A 19,387-nucleotide genomic window follows, 5' to 3' on the forward strand; every position below is an offset into this window, starting at 1 on the left:
AGAAGAGGGCGTCAGATCTTGTTATGGATGGTTATGAGCCACCATGTGGTTGCTGGGATTTGAACTCCGGACCTTCGGAAGAGCAGTCGGGTGCTCTTACCCACTGAGCCATCTCACCAGCCCCGGTTGGTTAGTTTTCAAGTCAGTGTTTTCTCTGTGTAACCCTCCCTGGCTGTCCTGGATTTTACTCTGTAGACCAGGCTAGCCTTGAACTCAGAGATCTGCCTGCCTGTGCCTTCTGAGTGCTGGGATTAAAGGTGTGCACCACCACCACCTGGTGTGGAAATCCTTTTATTGACCCCAAGTCTAGGTGAACGTGGGACTGAAAAATGTCTCAGAAGTGGGGAGTAACTAGTCTAAGGTTATACAAAAGTATGTAGAGTCAGGATTTTGTATGTGGGTTAACTGTATCATATTGTCACTTTGGTGTTTCTCTGGTATGGTATATTGAGGATGGTGCCTATTTAGTGCCTGTGTTTATGCTTGTGTGTGTGTGTAAAATTGGGCATGGTGAAGCACACTTTTAGTCCCAGCATTCAGGAGGCAAAAGCAGGTTGGATCTCTGAGTTCAAGGACAGCCTGGTCTACATTGCAGGTTCCATGACAGCCAAGGCTGTATTTATCTTGTCTAAAAAAGAAAAATCTAGGTCTTTACAAATTTCTCTATTAAAGTTTTTTTGTCTTTTAACTTGCACAAAAGTAGAGAAAATAGTGAACCCTGTCAGATTTGGTGACGTGGCTTCACAAAGTGGTTAACACATGGATAGTCTTACTTTGTGAACTATACCATTTTTCATTCATAAATATTTCCCTTTGCTTCTTTTTAAAGATTTATTTATTTTATGTATATGAGTACACTGTAGCTGTACAGATGGTTGTGAGCCTTCATGTGGTTGTCGGAATTGAATTTAGGACCTCTGCTTGCTCTGGTCAGCCCCCCTCACTCCCAGTTGACTCTGCTCAGTCCCACTAGCTCTGGCACAAAGATTTATTTATTATTATAAATAAGTACACTGTAGCTGTCTTCAGACACACCAGAAGAGGGTGTCAGGTCTTGTTACAGATGGTTGTGAGCTACCATGTGGTTGCTGGGATTTGAACTCAGAAAGAACAGTCAGTGCTCTTACCCACTGAGTCATCTTGCCAGCCCCTTCTCTGTTTCTTTCTTTTTTATTTTTTCCGAAACAGGGTTTCTCTGTGTAGCCCTGGCTGTCCTGGAACTCACTCTGTAGACCAGGCTGGCCTCAGAAATCCGCCTGCCTCTGCCTCCCAAAGACGTGTGCCACCACTGCCTGGCCTTCTCTATGCTTCTTTAACAGATACACCTATATTCTCTCTTGTTTTCACATAAGTAAAGTGCTGTTGTCATACCTAGAAAATTTTCTTTTCTGAGACAGTCTCATTCTCTAGCCCAGGCTATCCTGGAACTTGGAATAATCCGTCTTCAGCCTCTTTTTGTTTGTTTTATTTGTTTTTGTTTTTGTTTTGTTTGGTTTGGGTTTTTTGAGACAGGGTTTCTCTGTATAGCCCTGGCTATCCTGGAACTCACTTTGTAGACCAGGCTGGCCTCGAACTCAGAAATCCGCCTGGCTTTGCCTCCCGAGTGCTGGGACTAAAGGCATGCGCCACCATGCCCAGCTTCTTCAGCCTCTTAAGAGATGAAATTATAGGTATGAGTCAGTATGCACAACTAAGAATTGGTAAATTTTTTTTTGTGACTCTGGGATTCCTGGCTGTTCTGGAACTTTCTGTGTAAATCAGGTTGGCCTCAAATTCTCAGAGGTCACCTGCCTTTGCCTCCCAATTGCTGGGGTTAAAGCCATATGCTACTGTGCCAGCTTAGAATTAGTAATTTCTTGATATTGTCTGCTAAGCCTAAGCTAGATCTTTGACCAAACAAGTAGTTGTGAAATCCCATACTGACATGAGGGGATACTAGATTGTGGCCTGTTCTCTCCCCCCACACCAGTGGTTCTGCTATATTTGAAGGACAATTGTTCCCTGACATCTTTGAACTGGGAATCAGAAGATGTGGCTCTGAGGCTGGCTGTCTCCCCATCCATGAAATGGTGGTGCTTCCTGGGCTCCATCAGTTCTTTCTGGGTCTGTTCTTGGTTTCTCGGTGACCAAATGTTTGTTATAAGCTGCTTGGTCCTTAGCAAGTGACTCTTCTTCCTGGATCCTCTTTCATTAGTTGAAGAGTCCGTTAAAAGACTCCACTGTTGTGATGGTTTTGATATGGTTTGATTTACTTTGGTAAATCTCTTTAATGCATAGTTGGTCATCATGGAACAGTAGCACTAGTAAAGTCTGGCTGCTCTTCTCAGTTGTTTCTCAGACCTAGAAATATTTGTGGAATTGGTGGGACAAAGGGCCACTTACCCCGTCTACCAAGCAGAAGCTATTCAGGTAATGTTTTCTGTTGCTTTGAAGAAAAATCCCAACCCTTCTAGCCATCTGGCTCAAAGTTATGTTCTCCCTGGGATATTTACTAGAGAAAGACCTGAGTTTGGAAATCAAAAGGAAAGAATGAACAGGTGAGGACCTATTAGTTTCTGGGTTCTATATTAACCTTGGCATGGATGTTAGAAGAAGCAAGATTGCTGTTGGACATCTGGGCTCAGATGTTCCTGAGGTAGCTTGGAGCCCTTGAGCACCTGGTGTGAATAGTTATCCACATCAAGAGCAGGTTTGTATGCGTGTGTCTGTTTAGTTACCGCCCCCCCTCTCCATCGAGGCCTTCCAGTAAGGGGCCCAAGCATACAGGAAGAGCTGACCACAGCAGCTTTAAGGCCTTTCCTTATCAGCACTATGGCTACACATTTCCCCTGACTGGGCTGCCCTCAGCTTTTCTCTGTAAAACCTCAAGTCCTATGGGCTCTCCCCTGAAGTACATGGCCCCTGGTCTCTAGGCCTCCTCTAGAGGTTTCCCTGGTGCAGAGTACACAACACGTGCTGGGCAAGGGGACTTTGTCCCCAGGCTTTCCGCTGTCCCCCTGTTTCTAGCCTAGCTTATACAGGGACAGATGGCCATCACCTCACTCTTTCTACAAAGGCCTGCAAGCATTAACTTTTTACCATGTATTGACTAATAGAGGGAGCATGTAACTAAGAGCTGGAATTGAGTGGGTTGCACACATACATTACACTTTGTTGTTTCTCTGACCCTGCTTTGTGCTACACATCCAGATGGGCGCTTTAGGCCTTCCTGAGACTTTTGGATCATTATGCCATGAAATAGAAGCTCTGAAAAGAAGTGCAGAAAGTATAACTCAGTACTAGCTTTTGTCTAGCATTCGGGAGACCCTGAATTTGATGCTCAGCACTGCCAAGGATTTAAGGAGAAGTGACAGTGGTAGAATTTACACAGAGGATGACCCTAGGAGCCCCTAGCTCCGTGGTTTTTTAACCTGTGGCTTGCAACCCCCTTTGGGGTCATATAACCATTTTTACCTAAGACCATTGGAAAACAGATATTTACAAGTAGTAACTGCAAAATTACAGTTGTGAGGTAGCACAACTGTATTAAAGTGTCATGCATCAGAATAATTGTAGCCAGGCGTGGTGGCGCACGCCTTTTATCCCGAGGCAGGGTTTCTCTGTATAGCCCTGGCTGTTGTGGAACTCACTCTGTAGACCAGGCTGGCCTCGAACTCAGAAATCCGCCTGCCTCTGCCTCTGCCTCCCGAGTGCTGGGATTAAAGGCGTGTTTGGCTCTTTGTCCATTCTTTGACCTCTCTAGATTTTCCTTCTTCTAGCTCGAAGCATTTATTCTTCCATTGTTGAGGGTCCAACGCAGGTGGTTTTCTGTCCTTTGTTTTGCCTCTGACATCCAGAGAGCACTTTAGAATCGATATCAATTGCTTGTACCCATTTCTCCCTAGTACCTCCTCCTAGAGATTTATGAGCATCAGTGATCTCCTGGGTGGAGGCAGGTATCCTGTGAACCACCCAGTCCCTGCTGCGCTCTGATAACCTCCTAGAAACATGAGCCTCCCTCCCTCCCTTTTGACTTTGACTCGGCAGAAGTGTCTAGCTCTGGCCATGGCCTCTGGGCCAAGTAGAAGCCACATAGTTGTGTCTGCATGGACTTCAGAAGAGAGTAGCATAGCCCAGAAGTATTAGCCAGGCCTACTTCTAGTTGCTTTGGTCTTGGAATGTCGATCATAAGTACTGGAAAAGATAGCTCTTAGATCATTTTTAAAATTTTGCTTTTTGTTGTTCTTTGGTTTTTAAGATAGGGTCTCACTCTAGGAACTTTTTAGGTAGAACAGGTACCCTTGTACCTTGAGCTTGTGATAGTCTTCATGTCTTGACCTTCTGTGTATTGGGATTACAGACATATTGCTACCGTGCTTTCTTGTTTGACAGATTTTCTTTGCTACAGGGTTTCTTTAGAACTCTCTGTAGAATGTGGACTGGAGAACTTACTCTGTAGATGAGGCTAGCCTCCAACTCAGAGATATTCCTGCCTCTACCTCCTGAATACTGGGATTAGAGGTGTGCATCACTGGCCAGCCTTAGATTTGCCAGCTTTATAAAATGAGAAACTGAGACCTCAAGAGAAAGCCAGGATCTTGTTTCATCTAGGTCCGCCAGTCAATGTAAGAACAACAGTGTTTGAAATTGTATTAAGACATAGCAGATTTCCTATGTTTTATTTCTTGTACACCTGCCTTCTTTGATATCTCTTTGCTCAGAATCATTTGTGTTTTCCCATTTTTGACAGGGGAATCCTCAAACAGAAAGACTTATATCTCAGATTGGTAGGAGGGTGGGGCAGGGGATCTCCCAGAGGTCTGAGGTTATGTATCTTGCCCATAGTCTGTACCCAGTGGGACAGTTGGGTGTGTATACCCTGTCTTACCATGCCTACTTGATAGGTGGGTAGGACCTTTACCTGGCTGCTGCTTCCTCAATGAGGCCAGGGTTTCCACAAGAGCATGAGTTCAGTGGAGAGCAGAATAAGTTGCTGTTGCCCTTGCAGCTCTGTCCATCTACCCACATTTGTGCGGTTTGGTTTTAGGTTCTCCACAAAAGCCAAACTTCCTTTCTTTATTAAACATGTATGTGCGTGCATGTGTGTGTGCATGCATGCATGCATGCGTGTGTGTGTGAGTGCTCACCGTAGTATGTGTATATGGAGGTCAGAGAAAACCTCACAGGAGTCTGTTCTCTCCTTCCTCCTTCCACCCTATAGGTTCTAGGGATGGAACTCTGGTTGTCAGTCTTGGCAGCAGGTGCCTTTACCTCTTGAGCCATCTGCATAGCCCGAAGTTTGCCTTTCTGTCTTTAGCAGAACTTAATGGTAGGTAGCAACCTGAGGAATAGATGGTTCCCAGGTCCCTCCAAAGCAAGAGAAGACTTTTCATTTATAGCTCTTTAGAAATAATGTGGACTTGAGCGGGTAAAGGGAAATAAATGGTTCAGCCAGTAAAGGTGCTTGTTGCTGAGCCTGGCAAACTGAGTTCAATCCTTAGGACTCAAATGATGAGAGAAAAGAACAGACTCTTACAGGTTCTCCTCTGACCTATACATGTGCTGGGACATGCAGATGCACAAAATAGATAAATGTAATAATAAAATAATAGAAAAGAAAAGTGGAGCTGGAGAGAGCTCAGTAGTTAAGAGCACTCGCTGCTCTTCCAGAGGACTCTAGGTTGGGTTCCCAGTACTCACAGTGTCTCACAACTTTTTTGCTAGTTCCAGGGGGTCCACTGCCCTCTCCTGTTTGTGGGCATCAGGTATGCGCGCAGCACACATGTACGTATAGGCAAAACTAATACACATACAGTAAAATAATCTTTGTGGGGGAGGAAGGAGAAAAAGTAATCTCTGTCTTACGTCTTGTAAGTGTGGGCAAATGCAGGCTACATTTTAGGGAGCCCGAGGAGGGAGGACTCCCATACAGCAGAGGAGAAAGGGGAAACAAATTCGCTACAAGTTTTGGTCATTCCTCTCCCACCTATCCCTTACAAAGGCTGGGAAGGAAGTAGTATAAGTTCCTAGGTATACACAGCTTCTTGTCTAGTGTTAAGTTTTTCTTGATTGGTGACAAAGGCATGTACTCACTGTATGCTGTTGTTCTGTGTTGTGGAATTGGTCATGTGGATATTTAGTCTCAAAGGTTTCAGTCTTTTGTAGACCCTGCTGGCTGCATGTGGACACATAGGCACTTCCTCGTATCTTTGTATGTTCACGGAAAGCAGAGTAGTGTGGTCCATGGGGAGGAAGGTTGGTGTTAAATCTAGGGAAGTGTGCAGCCAGATACTTATTATCTATGTTCGGTCCCAGGCCTTTTCCTTGTTCCAACTAATTCCTTGTGGATTAGCAGGGAAACTGAAGTAGACAGGATCAGGCCTTGCCCTAGGAGAATAAGGTGGCTGTGAGGGATGGGGTAGGGAATGTCACTTGGAACCACCTATTGACTCCTTTCTACCTTTGGCACTGAATACATGGTAAGTATGTGATCCTGAGCCAGCTTACTTCTGTATCAATGCCACCCTCACCCCTAGCACATACAGCTTTGTCCTTTTTGTTTTTGAGTGAAGATCAAATGAGTTGTTTTAAAAGTCTGTAGTAAAACTAATGATAGTAATGTGCTGAGAATTTGTGAGCCCTACTTAGAACGGGAACAGAGGTGGACTATAGCTGGGGGATCCCCTCCCAGCTGGACCCTGGAAAAAAGCAGGTGCATATGGGCAAGTGCAGTGTTAGCAAGAGGAGGAGTTTCAGTTTCTTTCAAAACATTTTCTCTGAATTCCCCCTGTATTTGTGGGTCCAGTGGGCCACTCTTTCTCCCACCTTGCACCCCCCCCCCAAGGAAGCACATCCTGGCCCCCACATGCTAATCTGGGAGGGCTAGGAAAATTAGGAAAGCTAGTTGATATTAAGTTATGATATGCTTTACCTATTACATTAAAGGTTATTTTTCTCTCTTGGTGGGAAAGTACTGTTTGTATTTCCTTGATCTAGAGATCCATTTATTATTATTATTACTACTACTACTACTACTACTACTACGGATTTCTCTGTGAGCCCTAGATGTCTTGGAACTCACTCTATAGAACTCACCCTGGCCTTGAACTCACAGAGATCCACCCACTTTTGCCATACAAGTACTGGGATTAAAGGTGCATACCACCACCGATTGGCTGAGATTCGTATTTGACTTCATGTTAATGATTAAGATATAAGCTGGGTATGGTACACCTGTAAACCCCATATTTGAGAGAATAAAGGAGGAGGATTGTTGTGAGGCTGAGGCCAGCTTGGGCTACATATCAAGTACTATTCCAGCCAAGTGTCTAAAACTAAGAAAATAAAAGTAAAAAAAAATTAAGGAACAGCTTATAATGAGTCAATAGGTGGTCCCAAGTGACATTTCCCCATCCAAGGTGTTTTCTAATAGACTCTGGGATGAGCCTATAAGTATTATAACTTGCTTATACCTGAGGACCCAACATAAAAAGTCAGTATTGTTACTTTGATAGGAATTTGGTTGTCAGAGTTTTGAACAAAGGCATAGAAGAAGGTCAGCGTTTGGACCATTGCATTCTGTAAAAAGAACTAGTAGTGCTTGTAATAGGAGGGGTAGCCCTCCTTTATGCATTTGGGGTTTTCCTCTGGTGGAGGAAGTGTAACAGAAATGAGGAAGGGCTTAAGAAGCAATTCTCTCAGCACTCTGGCTGACTGCTGGGTCGCTAGCAATATGATAGGAGTTGCTGTCCTCATGACAAATGGAGTGTCTGGTTTTGTTTGTTTTGTTGTTTTGAGACAGGGTCTTTATATAGCTCTAGCTGTCCCTGTACTGGAACTCTCTATGTAGACTAGGCTAGCCTTGAACTCAACGGAAATCCTTCTGCCTCTGCCTTCTGAGTGCAGGGAATAAAGACATGTGCCCGCATTCCTGGCCTGGAGTGTCTGGTTTTGACTACTGTTTAGGCTTTAGGTACTTGACAGATGTCTTGTAGTCCCATCCCCATACTGAAGATTGAACCTAGCAAGCCATATTATCCCATAGAAATATATTTCTATCTCTCCTCTCTAGTCTTTACCATTTCTTTAAAATGTTGATTTTTTAAAAAGATTTATCTATCTATCTATCTATCTATTTATTTATTATGTGTAAGTACACTGTAGCTGTCTTCATATACTCCAGAAGAGGGCATCAGATCTTGTTACGGATGGTTGTGAGTCACCATGTGGTTGCTGGGATTTGAACTCAGGACCTTTGGAAGAGCAGTCGGTGCTCTTAACCACTGAGCCATCTCTCCAGCCCCTAGTCTCTACCATTTTAAGTGGAGAAGAGGTACTGTCCCCACTTATGGATGAGGACATATCAACTCAAATGAAAGGCCTTGTCCAGTGCCACACAGCTAAGAGGTGGCATGGACTTTCACCAGATCAAGGCAAGATAAAGGATTCCCAAATGACAAATAGAAATCCCAGGCCTCTATGTTACCTTCTGTAGGAGATCCTTGTTTCCCATTAACTCGCTGAACCTGATGGCCCACCCCATTTAACCCTTTCTTTCCCATCTTAGTTCCTGTTTATGGCAGCTGCTGACTGCACTACCTCCAAGCTGAGCCTACAAAAATAGCTCCTCCAGCACCCTAGGCAGCCACAGCAGCCTCTGTGGTCCTGGCTTCTAAGAAAGGCAGCAGCAGCCCCCACCCCACCCCCAGCTTGTATGCAGGACATGTGACTTACTGGAAGTACTTAGGGGGGTGTGTGGCCACAGAAGCCACATCCTTGTTTACATCGGTGAAGGGGCTACCCCCTGCCTTCCTGCCTTCACAGTCCCTTCTCCACCCCTCAGGTATCGTCACCTCTGGGATGACTTGAGGCTGGAGCTGCCCACTTTCTCTCTCAGTGCAGCCTTTGATTCTTATATCACACAGAACCCTCATGGAGGGACTCACTGAGCAATGAAGACCTTCTGGAAAGTCTTTAGAGAAATAGACTGGCAGGCTTGTTTGGTGGGCACATTCCCATTCCTAGCATCCCTTGCCCCTGTGCCCTGGGGGGATCCCATTAGAGCAGTGTATCTCTGGGGAAACACAGGGAAATTCCCTTTTCAAGGCAGCCAGTGAAAGTCAGGTTTGCTTAATCTTCAAGCCCACATTAATTAAGAAACTCCTGCTTCCTGTGCCTCAGCCTATATGACTGCTCAGCAGACGGTACTCAATTTCTTTTACTATATCAGGTCCTGAGCTGCCAGTGGGCTTAGGTGTGAGCTGCCCCTTATCTTCAGTGGCGGCTTTGTGTAATCAGTCTGTGTACACCTTTGAATTGGATGGTAGAGGGGTTCTACCACTTTATACCTACTGTCCACATTGTCCACAAGAAACCTGTCAGGTCACACCTGTTTGTTTTCCACTTCACAGAGGAGGCATAGGAAACTCAGAGAGTCATTTGTCTCTGGCTATTTACCTCACTAGTTACTATTTGGCAGAACTTAGAGTGTTTTCCTTCCCTTCAGTTTTTAAAATTCTAATCATAGCCATGTGTGGTGACGTACCTCTTTAATCCCAGCACTAGGAGGCAGAGACTGGTAGATCTCTTGAGTTCAGTGTCAGCCTGGTCTACAGGATAGCCAGAGTTACTCTGGGAAAGAAAGATGGGGGCCAGGAGGGAGAGAGAAAAGGAAAGGAAAGATTCTAATCATGATGGTAGCCTTTAATCCCATCACTCAGAAGGCAGAGGCTGGCAGAACTCTGTGAGATTGAGGCCACCTGGTCTACGTATCAAGTACCAGACCAGTCAGAGCTATATACTGAGACCTTGTTTTAAAAAAAAAAGATTCCAATTTTTTTTCTGGTGGTGGTAGGTATTCAAATGTAGGGTTTGGTTTGGTTTGAAATGGAGTCTTACTAGATCTCAAGTGATCTAGGCTTTGAACTTGGCAATTCTCTTGACTCAGCCTTGATTATAGGTATATACTGCTCTCCTTTTATTCCCCCACTGAGACAGGGTTTCTCTGTTTAGCACTGGCTGTCCTGGAGCTCACTCTGTAGACCAGGCTGGCCTCCAGAGTGCTGGGATTAAAGGCATACACCACTGTGCCCAACTTACAAACTTTTTGTTATTTCATTTTTATTAGTGGGTATGGAGATTGGGGTGGTCGCATGTAGAGGTCAGAGGACAAGTTAAGGGAGCAATTTGGTTCTCTCCTTCAACTGCGAGTCTTGGGGATTGTACTCTAGTGCCTTTATCCACTGAGCATCTTGCTGGCCCTTGACTGGACTACTCTCACCTGTCTACCCTATATGCTTTCATTCTTCAAGAGTGTTTGACTTTGCTACTTACTGTTTTTTTTAGACAGGTAGTCTAGCCTGGCCTTGAACTCATATTACAGCTGGAAATAATCTTCTGGCCATTCCACTTCCACATCCCGAGGGCTGGGATGATAATAGACATGTACCACTCCACCTAGCTGATCTGTGCATGTTCAGCATGTTTTCAGCCCTTGCTTGTTATTTACCACCACTGCTTTACAACACAAATGAAGTCTCTGGGCCTTGGTGTAGAAAAGGAAGTTTCCCCTAGTCCTTCAGTCCATCTTCTCCCTAATGATTGTTGTATGACGCTGACTCAGAGATCTGGCGGTGACAGGTCTGACCCCATCCTCTCCTTTGTTTTGTCCCCACACCCCCAGCTGACCAGGTGTATGGAGACCAGGACATGCATGAGGTTGTGCGAAAGCATTGTATGGACTATCTGGTGAGATCCAAGGGAGGCCTTGGGGCAGCAGGAGGGTAGGGGATCCCCGTTGCACACAAGCCTTAATTTTCCAATCTATTCCACAGATGAAGAATGCTGATTACTTCTCCAACTATGTCACAGAAGACTTCACCACCTATATCAATCGGAAGCGGAAAAACAACTGCCATGGCAACCACATTGAAATGCAGGCTATGGCAGAGATGTACAACCGTCCTGTGGAGGTGTATCAATATAGCACAGGTACTTCTGTAGTGGGTAGGTGAGGGACTAATGGTTCCTCATCAGAGCCAACCATACCGGGCCCCCTGTGGATGCTCCCTCCTTCTCTTTCTCTGCAGAACCTATCAACACATTCCATGGGATCCATCAAAATGAAGATGAACCCATCCGAGTCAGCTACCACCGGAATATCCACTATAATTCAGTGGTGAATCCTAACAAGGCCACTATTGGTGTGGGGCTGGGCCTACCATCATTTAAACCAGGGGTAAGTGGGTCCCTGTGCCCCAGGTATTTGCTAGATATGGATCATTGGCTCTGCCCTTAGCCCATAAAACTGTCTCCCCCTAAGTTTTACCTGTCTATAAAATTAGTGAGTCACTGTTGATCAGAACTCATTTTGTAGCTTTTGATTTGCCTGTCCATGAAATGGCCCACTAATGTTATTCTTGTTGAGAGTGGCCTTTTAGGATGTAGAGCTCAATTTGAAACAGTAAGGCAGACCTTGGACTGGGCATCCAAGTTTCCACACAGGTAGATCTCCAACTTCAGAGCTCTTACAATTGGAGTCACAGACTGGAATGTAGCCCTGACCCACAGCTTGCTGGAATGGGCCCTGTGGGCAGATTGTATACTTTGGGCCTATACTGAAAGTCCTTCCCACAAACCCAAGACCTAATAGGTGTCAGAAGATGGGAGTTGATTTGCCCAGCATCCACTGGCAGATAACCATTCATTCTCACAGTCTCACAGTCTCTCTCCTCATCTTCCCTGCTCCATCCTTCCCCTTTTCATCGTGTCTGCTGAGCCTCCCTCTTGCCTTCCTCCTAGACTCTTTCCCCTTCTCTCACCCCACTTCCTCTCCTCCCCACCCCCTCTCCTCCCTGGCCTCTATCTTCCCTTCACCCCCTCCTGGGGGTTTTGAAGTCTTTTATTCTGGTTTCACTTCCTACAAACAGAAGGTGGTCCTGCCTAATCTTAAACAACATCAACATACCCCCCAACCTTGGGGGGAGGGTTTATTTTATTTTTTAACTAAATTTTTGAAAAGTTACAGATTTGCAGAATGATTGGGAGACTATTAGCATTTCCATATGCCCCACTATGATTAACATGAGCACAGTACATTTGTTGTCGTTAACAAATCAGTATGGATTCATTAAGAACAATTTCCTCAGTTTCTACTTGGTGAGCCTTTTCTCTTCTAGGATTCTGTCTCACATTTAATTGCTCCCTTTGACTTCTAGTGACTTGAACAAATTCTAAAGAATTTGATTGTTTTTGTTTTGATCTGGTGACCCACTCCACCATTTTGCCTTTTCTAGTATGTCATCTAATGGGAATTTCGCTGTATGTATGTAGCTATTCCGGAATGAATTTTTCTACTTAATATCATTTAAGATTCATCTGTAACTTTTACTGGCTTGACTTTATTTCCGTTTTCTTTAAAAGTCTGAATGTTTAAAAGTTTCTCTAATTAATAGACTTCATTGTTCAAAATTATTTTACATTTGTTTTGGGGAGGGGTGTGTGGAGGTCTCTCTGTTCATCAAGCTTGGCGCAAAGCCCCCTTCCTCCTCAAGAATAGTGTTCTCAGTGTACAGTTTCCATCTAGTCTCTTCCCAAGGTACAGAGACTAGGGTAGATCTGCTACCATGTGTGAACCAGTATTAATACATGCCTACTAGCCTGAAGTTACTGCCTCATTCCTCCCACTTGTTTTGATCTCTGTTTTAAGGGGAACCATTCAAAAGTATTGCAGGGAAGTTGTTTGGTTTTTTTTTTTTTCAGCATTGTTCTAATGATTTTAACGTTGATATTGGGTTCTTCAGGCAGAAGAGTATGTGTTAGGAATATGATCATGACTGTTGATGTTGATTGTCTGGCAGAAGTCACAGGAATTTTCCCACCTTTTGACTGCTGTGGTGCTAGGAAGGAAGTCACACTTATGGAAAGGGAATTATGTCTGTCTTCCTGAATTGATGTTAATGTGAGCTTAGGGTTAGTGCTGCTGTCTCTAGTTAAAATCCCTTGACCATTTGCCTCCTTCTAGCCTTTTTCTTGAGTAAATTTCCCCTTTCCTGATGAAACTTTCACTTTAAAGTTTAGAAAACTTTCCCCACCACCCAGCAGTCTGCTCTTTACCTATATGTGTATACGCTGGGGCAGACTCATTAACTGGACCCCCTGGGGTCCAGTGCTATCCGCAGTTCTTTTTATGTTTAGTGTTACTGATTCTATTCATTTTTAAAGTGCCCGAAGCCACCACCTGCTTGTCTTTGCATACATTTGTAATTCATTTAGGTGGTTGGTTTTGTCACTGGAAGCCTTACTTAACTCATCTTTAAAAGGCGATTAGCATACATTAAGGATTAGTCTTTGTTTTGTAAAGTTCCTTGGGTTTTGACCGATGCATAACAATACTATGCATCTATCTGAGCTACCTATTCTTTCAGCTGGTTTCAGCCCCTTAAAGGTTGGTTCTCCCCTTTCTCCTGCAACGACTGTTCTTTATTGACTGGTTTTGCCTATTTCAGAAAGTCACGTAATTGCAATCCTAAGTATGTAGGCTTTTAAAAATGCTGCTTTCAGGTAGCAATGTGCATTAAGGTTCTTCGCTGGTTTTTCATGGTTTGTTAGCTATTCTCTTATCACTGTTCCATTTGTGGAGGCACACTGTTGGTTTAATCATTCACCGATTTGAAAGCTATCCTTGCTTGCGTCCAGGTTTCGATGATTATGAACAAAGCTTCTGTAAACTGCTGTGTTCAGGTTTTTGTAGGAACTTAAATTTTATGATTAGTTGTATTAATATCTGGAAGCAAGATTGCAGAATTATAAAATCATGCTGTGATTTGTAAGCAACTACTAGACTATTGTATGAAGTGGCCTGATTTGTTCCAGTCGCCATCACAATGAATGAAAGTTCCGTTCCTCTTCTTTCCCAGCAATTCATCTTTCTACTTTTTTGAATTTTAGCCATTCTCAGTGTTTTTTTTTAAAGGTTCCTTGATTGTTAAATGTGTTGAACATTGTTTTAATGCTCTACCACTGAGCTTCTTCCCCAGTCTGAATATTAGTTACATGTGTCCATTGGCCATCTCTGTATCTTTACCTGTGCAGTTAGATTGCTTACCTACTTTTCATTTTTGTCATTTTGTAATGCTGGGAATTGAACCCATGTTTTTGTGTATGCATTCATTATCACTGAGCTGGCCCTATTTTTAAATTGGCTTGATCAACCTTTTTTTTTTTGTTTTGTTTTGTTTTTTGTTTTGTTTTGTTTTTCAAGACAGGGTTTCTCTGAATAGCCCTGGCTGTCCTGGAACTNACTTTGTAGACCAGGCTGGCCTCAGAACTCAGAAATCCGCCTGCCTCTGCCTCCCGAGTGCTGGGATTAAAGGTGTGAGCCACCACGCCCTGCTTGATCAACCTTTTTATACATATATTTCCCCTGGTGTGCTCCATGATGGAAAATTATGTTGTTTAGCATAAATGCATTTATATGTGTTATATATGTGCATTTGAAAATGATGTTGCTAGGGACCTGGTGGTACATGCCTGAAATTCTAGTAGTCTTGAGGCAGAGGAAGAGAATTGTGAGTTCAAACCTAATGACTGGGCTGCATACCAAGTCATTGTTTTTGGAAAACAAAACATTAACCAAAACTTTCAGAAGCAGTGTTTACATTTAATCCCTGAAATATACTTTGATGTTCTCTATTATTTTATTAGCATCATGCCTGTATTCCCAGCACTTGTGAGGCTGAAGCAGGAAGGCAAATTGCCATGAATTCCAGGCCATGACCCTCTCTCAGAAAACAAATAATGTTGTAGTGTCTTAAAGTTTGATGTAAACTTGCACGAGAATACACTGTCCTAGCACCCACATGATGCCAATACTGACCCTTTAATCCCTCGCATAGCCATACCCAGCCTCATTTACGCTTGATTCCTGCCTCCACTCCATGTCTGTACTTCTCTGTTCATCTTTTTCCTTTGCCTTATCTGGGAATATATGAGAAAGCCTTCAGCATTGTGAAATTAAATCACTGCTAGATGAGGCTTCTTTAAATGAAGGCCTAGACCTCTCTTGAGGTATCTTGGGTTTGGGCCCGTATTTCTGACCATAGCAGTTCAGATTGCCAGGTCTTAGATCTAAGCCTGCTTTCTTCAGTTATGGATGGTTCTATACACAATCAGCTGAGGAGTGCTTTGTAAAAATAACTTGTGTGTTGTCTTTGCTAAGGCCTTGTAGGCCTGCCTTTCTGAGCCCATTCAGGCTCTTACCCACGTTCAGAACATCACAGCACATCCCTGTTCCTCTCCCCCTGGCAGTTTGCAGAGCAGTCCCTGATGAAGAATGCCATAAAGACATCAGAAGAGTCATGGATTGAACAGCAAATGCTGGAAGACAAGAAACGAGCTACAGACTGGGAGGCCACAAATGAGGCCATAGAGGAGCAGGTGGCTAGAGAATCTTACCTTCAGTGGCTGAGGGATCAAGAGAAACAAGCCCGCCAGGTCCGGGGACCCAGCCAGGTGCGTCATGGACTCTGTCATTGGCCTGACCAAGACCTGTTACTTCTTATTTTTGACCCCTAATTGACAGGGATAAAATAAAGAGATTTTGACATCTGGGAGAAAGGGAAGCTCCCAGTCCCATCTCTAACTCATCTCATCTTTAGTCTTGGCATCGTACCTTGGAACTCTCAACACTTGATTTTAAGAAGTGAAGGAGAGCCAGCTCTTAAGAAACGAAGAGAGCAGCCACCACTGCTGGTAGCACAAAGGACCAATGGATAGCTACCAAGAGACCAGCTTTTTTTGGAACCCTTTTGCATGCTACCTTCTGTACTGAGGATATAAAGCCTTTCCTTCACTCTCTTCAGTGATCCTGTCTGTCTGTTGAGGCAGATACAGCATTGGTCAGGCCTGGGACTCTGGTTGTGCAAGCCCATGAGAGGTGGGGGATCCAGTCGGTTGTATTGTTAGGATAGCAAGCAGGGAAGCAGACGCCTGAGCAGGGGGTTAGAATGACTCAATAGTTACAAAACCTGAATAATCTGTTCAGCGAGTATTTATTGTAGGGCTGTAGCAGGAAGCAGGAGGTCCTGTTCCTAGTGTAGTGGGGTACATTGTGAACCTAGCAGGCCAAAGTACCTATCCTTAGGCTACTCACAGTTTTGCCAAGTGAAATAAAATGCTCATAATGAATAAATTAGTTGAAGATACAGGGGACAGTCTGAGTTCACGGTATTAAACAGTCGTCAGGGTAGGCCTCAGCAAATAAGGTGGGGGCAGCCCATAAAAAGGGGATTTGGTAGCTGGGTTGAGGGCAGCAGAGTTGGTATAGCTCAGGCAGAGTCTGTAGCTGAACAGAATGTAGGTGAGTTCAGGGTAGTGGGGCTAAGTTGGATAGTGAATTCTGGAGAGGACTTTGATTTTGCTCTCAATGAGACAGAAACCATGGTGGGGGGGGGGTGGCTGTGAACACAAAAAGGATTCGAGTTAGGATTTGACAGGATCATCCTGGCTGATTATAGAGAAAATCTAAGGGAGAAAGCAGGGTTGAAGTAGGAGATCAGTGAGGAGGAGGCTCCCAAGGGAGTCCCAGTGACAGGTGAGGCTACTACAGTCATGTCATGGAATCACAATCTCTTAAAAGAATAGGACTTTGTCAGATGCCTGCAAGGATATGAGACTAATTAAGAATCTCCCTTTAGTCCTCTGTGATACATAAAAGCTGTGCTGTAGCCAGGATTCTGGAAAGGGTATAAGCACTCTGGCACAGGAGGGTCATAGCGGGTGTAGGTCCTTATCACTTTTTCCTTCCCTACTGCAGCCTCGGAAAGCCAGTGCCACATGCAGTTCAGCCACAGCAGCAGCCTCCAGTGGCCTGGAGGAATGGACTAGTCGGTCCCCACGGCAACGAAGTTCAGCCTCGTCACCTGAGCACCCTGAACTGCATGCCGAGCTAGGCATTAAGCCCCCTTCCCCAGGCACTGTGTTAGCTCTTGCCAAACCTCCTTCACCCTGTGCACCAGGTCAGTGGCTTGCTTTCAGGGTGCCTGCTTGGGCTACGAGGCTCTGCTTGCTGGGCCCTACCTCTGATTGTCCATCTGCCTCAGGTACAAGCAGTCAGTTCTCAGCAGGGGGTGATCGGGCCACCTCTCCTCTTGTGTCCCTCTACCCTGCTCTGGAGTGCCGGGCCCTCATCCAGCAGATGTCCCCCTCTGCCTTTGGTAAGCCTCCTTAGGGGATGGGCCAGCTGGAAGTTGGGAGAGCCCGGAGGAATTTTTGAAGCCCCTGGCCATCTCTCCAAGTCAGGCATGAGGGAAAATTTCAGGGCCCAAAGATTTTCTCCACAGTGGGTCTAGTGGGGCTTCACGGAGTTGAGGGAGTCAATGAGTGATTGGGACCTGAATGGATTTTTCCAGAGCCAGGGATCAGACAGAAATAAGGGAAAGTGACCTGAGGCCCCCCATCATCATTGTCCTCTTCTCTCTCCTGCCCAGCAGGTCTGAATGATTGGGATGATGATGAGATCCTAGCATCGGTGCTGGCAGTGTCCCAACAGGAATACCTAGACAGTATGAAGAAAAACAAAGTGCACAGAGACCCACCCCCAGACAAGAGTTGATGGAGACCCAGGGACTGGACATCATTCCCGATCCCCCACTCCTGCCCTTTGATGCCACCCAAACTTCTTTGGCTTTCTTCCCTCTTGGCTTCCTTCTTTTGTTTCCTCTTTTCCTTTTTTTTTTCCACTTCCCTCTGGCCGGCCCACCCATGCGCTCCATCCATCTCATCCCTGCCACCACCTTTGGTCTCTGCCAGCTGAAGTGCCCTATTGCCCCCTGCACAGCACCATCTCAGCATTCCACAGGGGACTCTGGAAAGGGTGCGGAAGGTAGGCAAGAGGCCCACAGAGACAGACCATCTGGCAGCCAGGCAGCCCCAGAAGAGAGACATTCAGACAAAGGAAGTCTGCTCACCCTTCCTTAAAGATCAGATAAACTTGTCATCCCTTCCCAGCAATGATGACAGGAAAATGGAAGTGGCAAGTTTTCCTTCTAGTATCCGAAGAATCTGAGCCTTCAATGTTAAAATTTTCTTAATTAAAATGTGCTTTATTTCACAAAATCAACAAACCAAAAACAATATCCATGGCAACTTTGATCCTTAGAGGATGCCATCTCTAGTTTGGAGCTAGGCAGGCTGGCCATGGGACAGAACAGGCAGAAAAAAGATGGATTTCTGCTGTCTTTTGGCCCCTAGTTCCTTGGAAGGGCAAAGGATATGAGGCAGAGGGAGGTGGCAGGCATTGCAGGTGGCAGACTGGCTTTGGACAGTGAGACCCTGACCTTGCTGCATTGCTTTGCCTTCACCACCGCTAGTCTGTTTGGAGGCTTGAGGTGGGGTGTCTTGGGAAATTATGGCCACTACCCAAGATTTGAATTTAGGGAGTGGGAGCAGCCTCAGCAGATGGGGCACCCGTGCACTGCAGGTGTTGACAAGATCCACCATCTGTAATGTCCTTGGCACAATAAAACCAAATGTCAGTTTCCCTGAGCAACTCTATTCTGTGTGGGACAGGGGTGGATGGGCCTCTGGGAAGCACAGGATTTGGCTTGACCTGAGGTCTGCTTGTTCTCCAGTAGGTGCTGTCTGTAAGCTGGGCTTCTTCTTTGATCTGTTTATTAAATTAACTTCTTGTCTTGAGACTGATGGCAGAGAATCTCTAGAGCCCAGGCGGGTTGAGACTAACCTAACCCACATAACCAAGATTGTTTCTGAAAAGAACAAAACCAACAACAAGTAACTCTACAACTGGTCATGCCTTTGATCCCAGCACTGAGGACGGCAGAGCCAGAGGTGGATCTTTTGAGTTTCAGGCCAGCCTTGTCTACAGAGTATAGTTGCAGGCCAGCTGGGCTATACAGTAAGACGCTTTTATTAAAAATCATAAATTTCAGAATCAAATCAACGGAAACTGAAGCCCCTACTCCCACCTACCATATTTGCATTCGGGAACCTAGGGCTAATTTAAGGACTGTGTATGAGCCAGAGGCCAAGACTGGTGTCTGAATTTCCACTCTCAACCTTAATGCTCATTCATTCTTGTGATAATCTGATAAAGAAATAAACAATCAATAATTAGTTACACTAGTTCAGTGACCAGAGGTGGCCCTTGCCCAACTGGGTTTTAAATGTTGGAGGATGAACTGGCTAAATCCTTTTTTGTTGTTTGTTCCTCAGGGCTGTTGACACCTCTGTCCATACCCCTCCTAGGGTTTGTAAAGCCCAGCTACAGAAGGCTGGCTGGCGCTCGGGTTTCCTCAAAGCAGTCTTCTCCCCCCCTCCCCCACACCTCAGTGGGGTCCTTTCAGGAGGCTGTGTAGGGTAGCCCTACAGGTGAGGGTATGGCTTGCCCAGT

At 45.1% G+C, this 19,387-nt stretch overlaps 1 protein-coding gene across 7 annotated transcripts in view; it reads left to right on the forward strand.

Annotated features, from left to right (window-relative positions):
* Positions 1 to 18,522, forward strand: part of Otud5 (OTU deubiquitinase 5) — a 33,376-nt gene extending 14,854 nt beyond the window's left edge. For 4 of the 7 annotated variants that reach the window (XM_029534200.1, XM_029534202.1, XM_029534201.1 and 1 more), the window contains 7 exons: positions 10,661 to 10,725; positions 10,812 to 10,968; positions 11,067 to 11,215; positions 15,286 to 15,489; positions 16,793 to 16,994; positions 17,079 to 17,192; positions 17,466 to 18,522. In XM_029534200.1, coding sequence (XP_029390060.1) covers positions 10,661 to 10,725; positions 10,812 to 10,968; positions 11,067 to 11,215; positions 15,286 to 15,489; positions 16,793 to 16,994; positions 17,079 to 17,192; positions 17,466 to 17,590 — 1,016 coding nt within the window. In that variant the 3' untranslated portion in view covers positions 17,591 to 18,522. The remainder of the gene's footprint in view (positions 1 to 10,660; positions 10,726 to 10,811; positions 10,969 to 11,066; positions 11,216 to 15,285; positions 15,490 to 16,792; positions 16,995 to 17,078; positions 17,193 to 17,465) is intronic. The other 3 variants (XM_021188086.2, XM_021188083.2, XM_021188085.2) reach the window with 1 other exon arrangement.
* The last annotated feature ends 865 nt before the right edge of the window (positions 18,523 to 19,387 follow it).

The sequence above is a fragment of the Mus pahari genome, chromosome X (assembly GCF_900095145.1).
Source record: "Mus pahari chromosome X, PAHARI_EIJ_v1.1, whole genome shotgun sequence".
Classification (NCBI taxonomy): domain Eukaryota; kingdom Metazoa; phylum Chordata; class Mammalia; order Rodentia; family Muridae; genus Mus; species Mus pahari.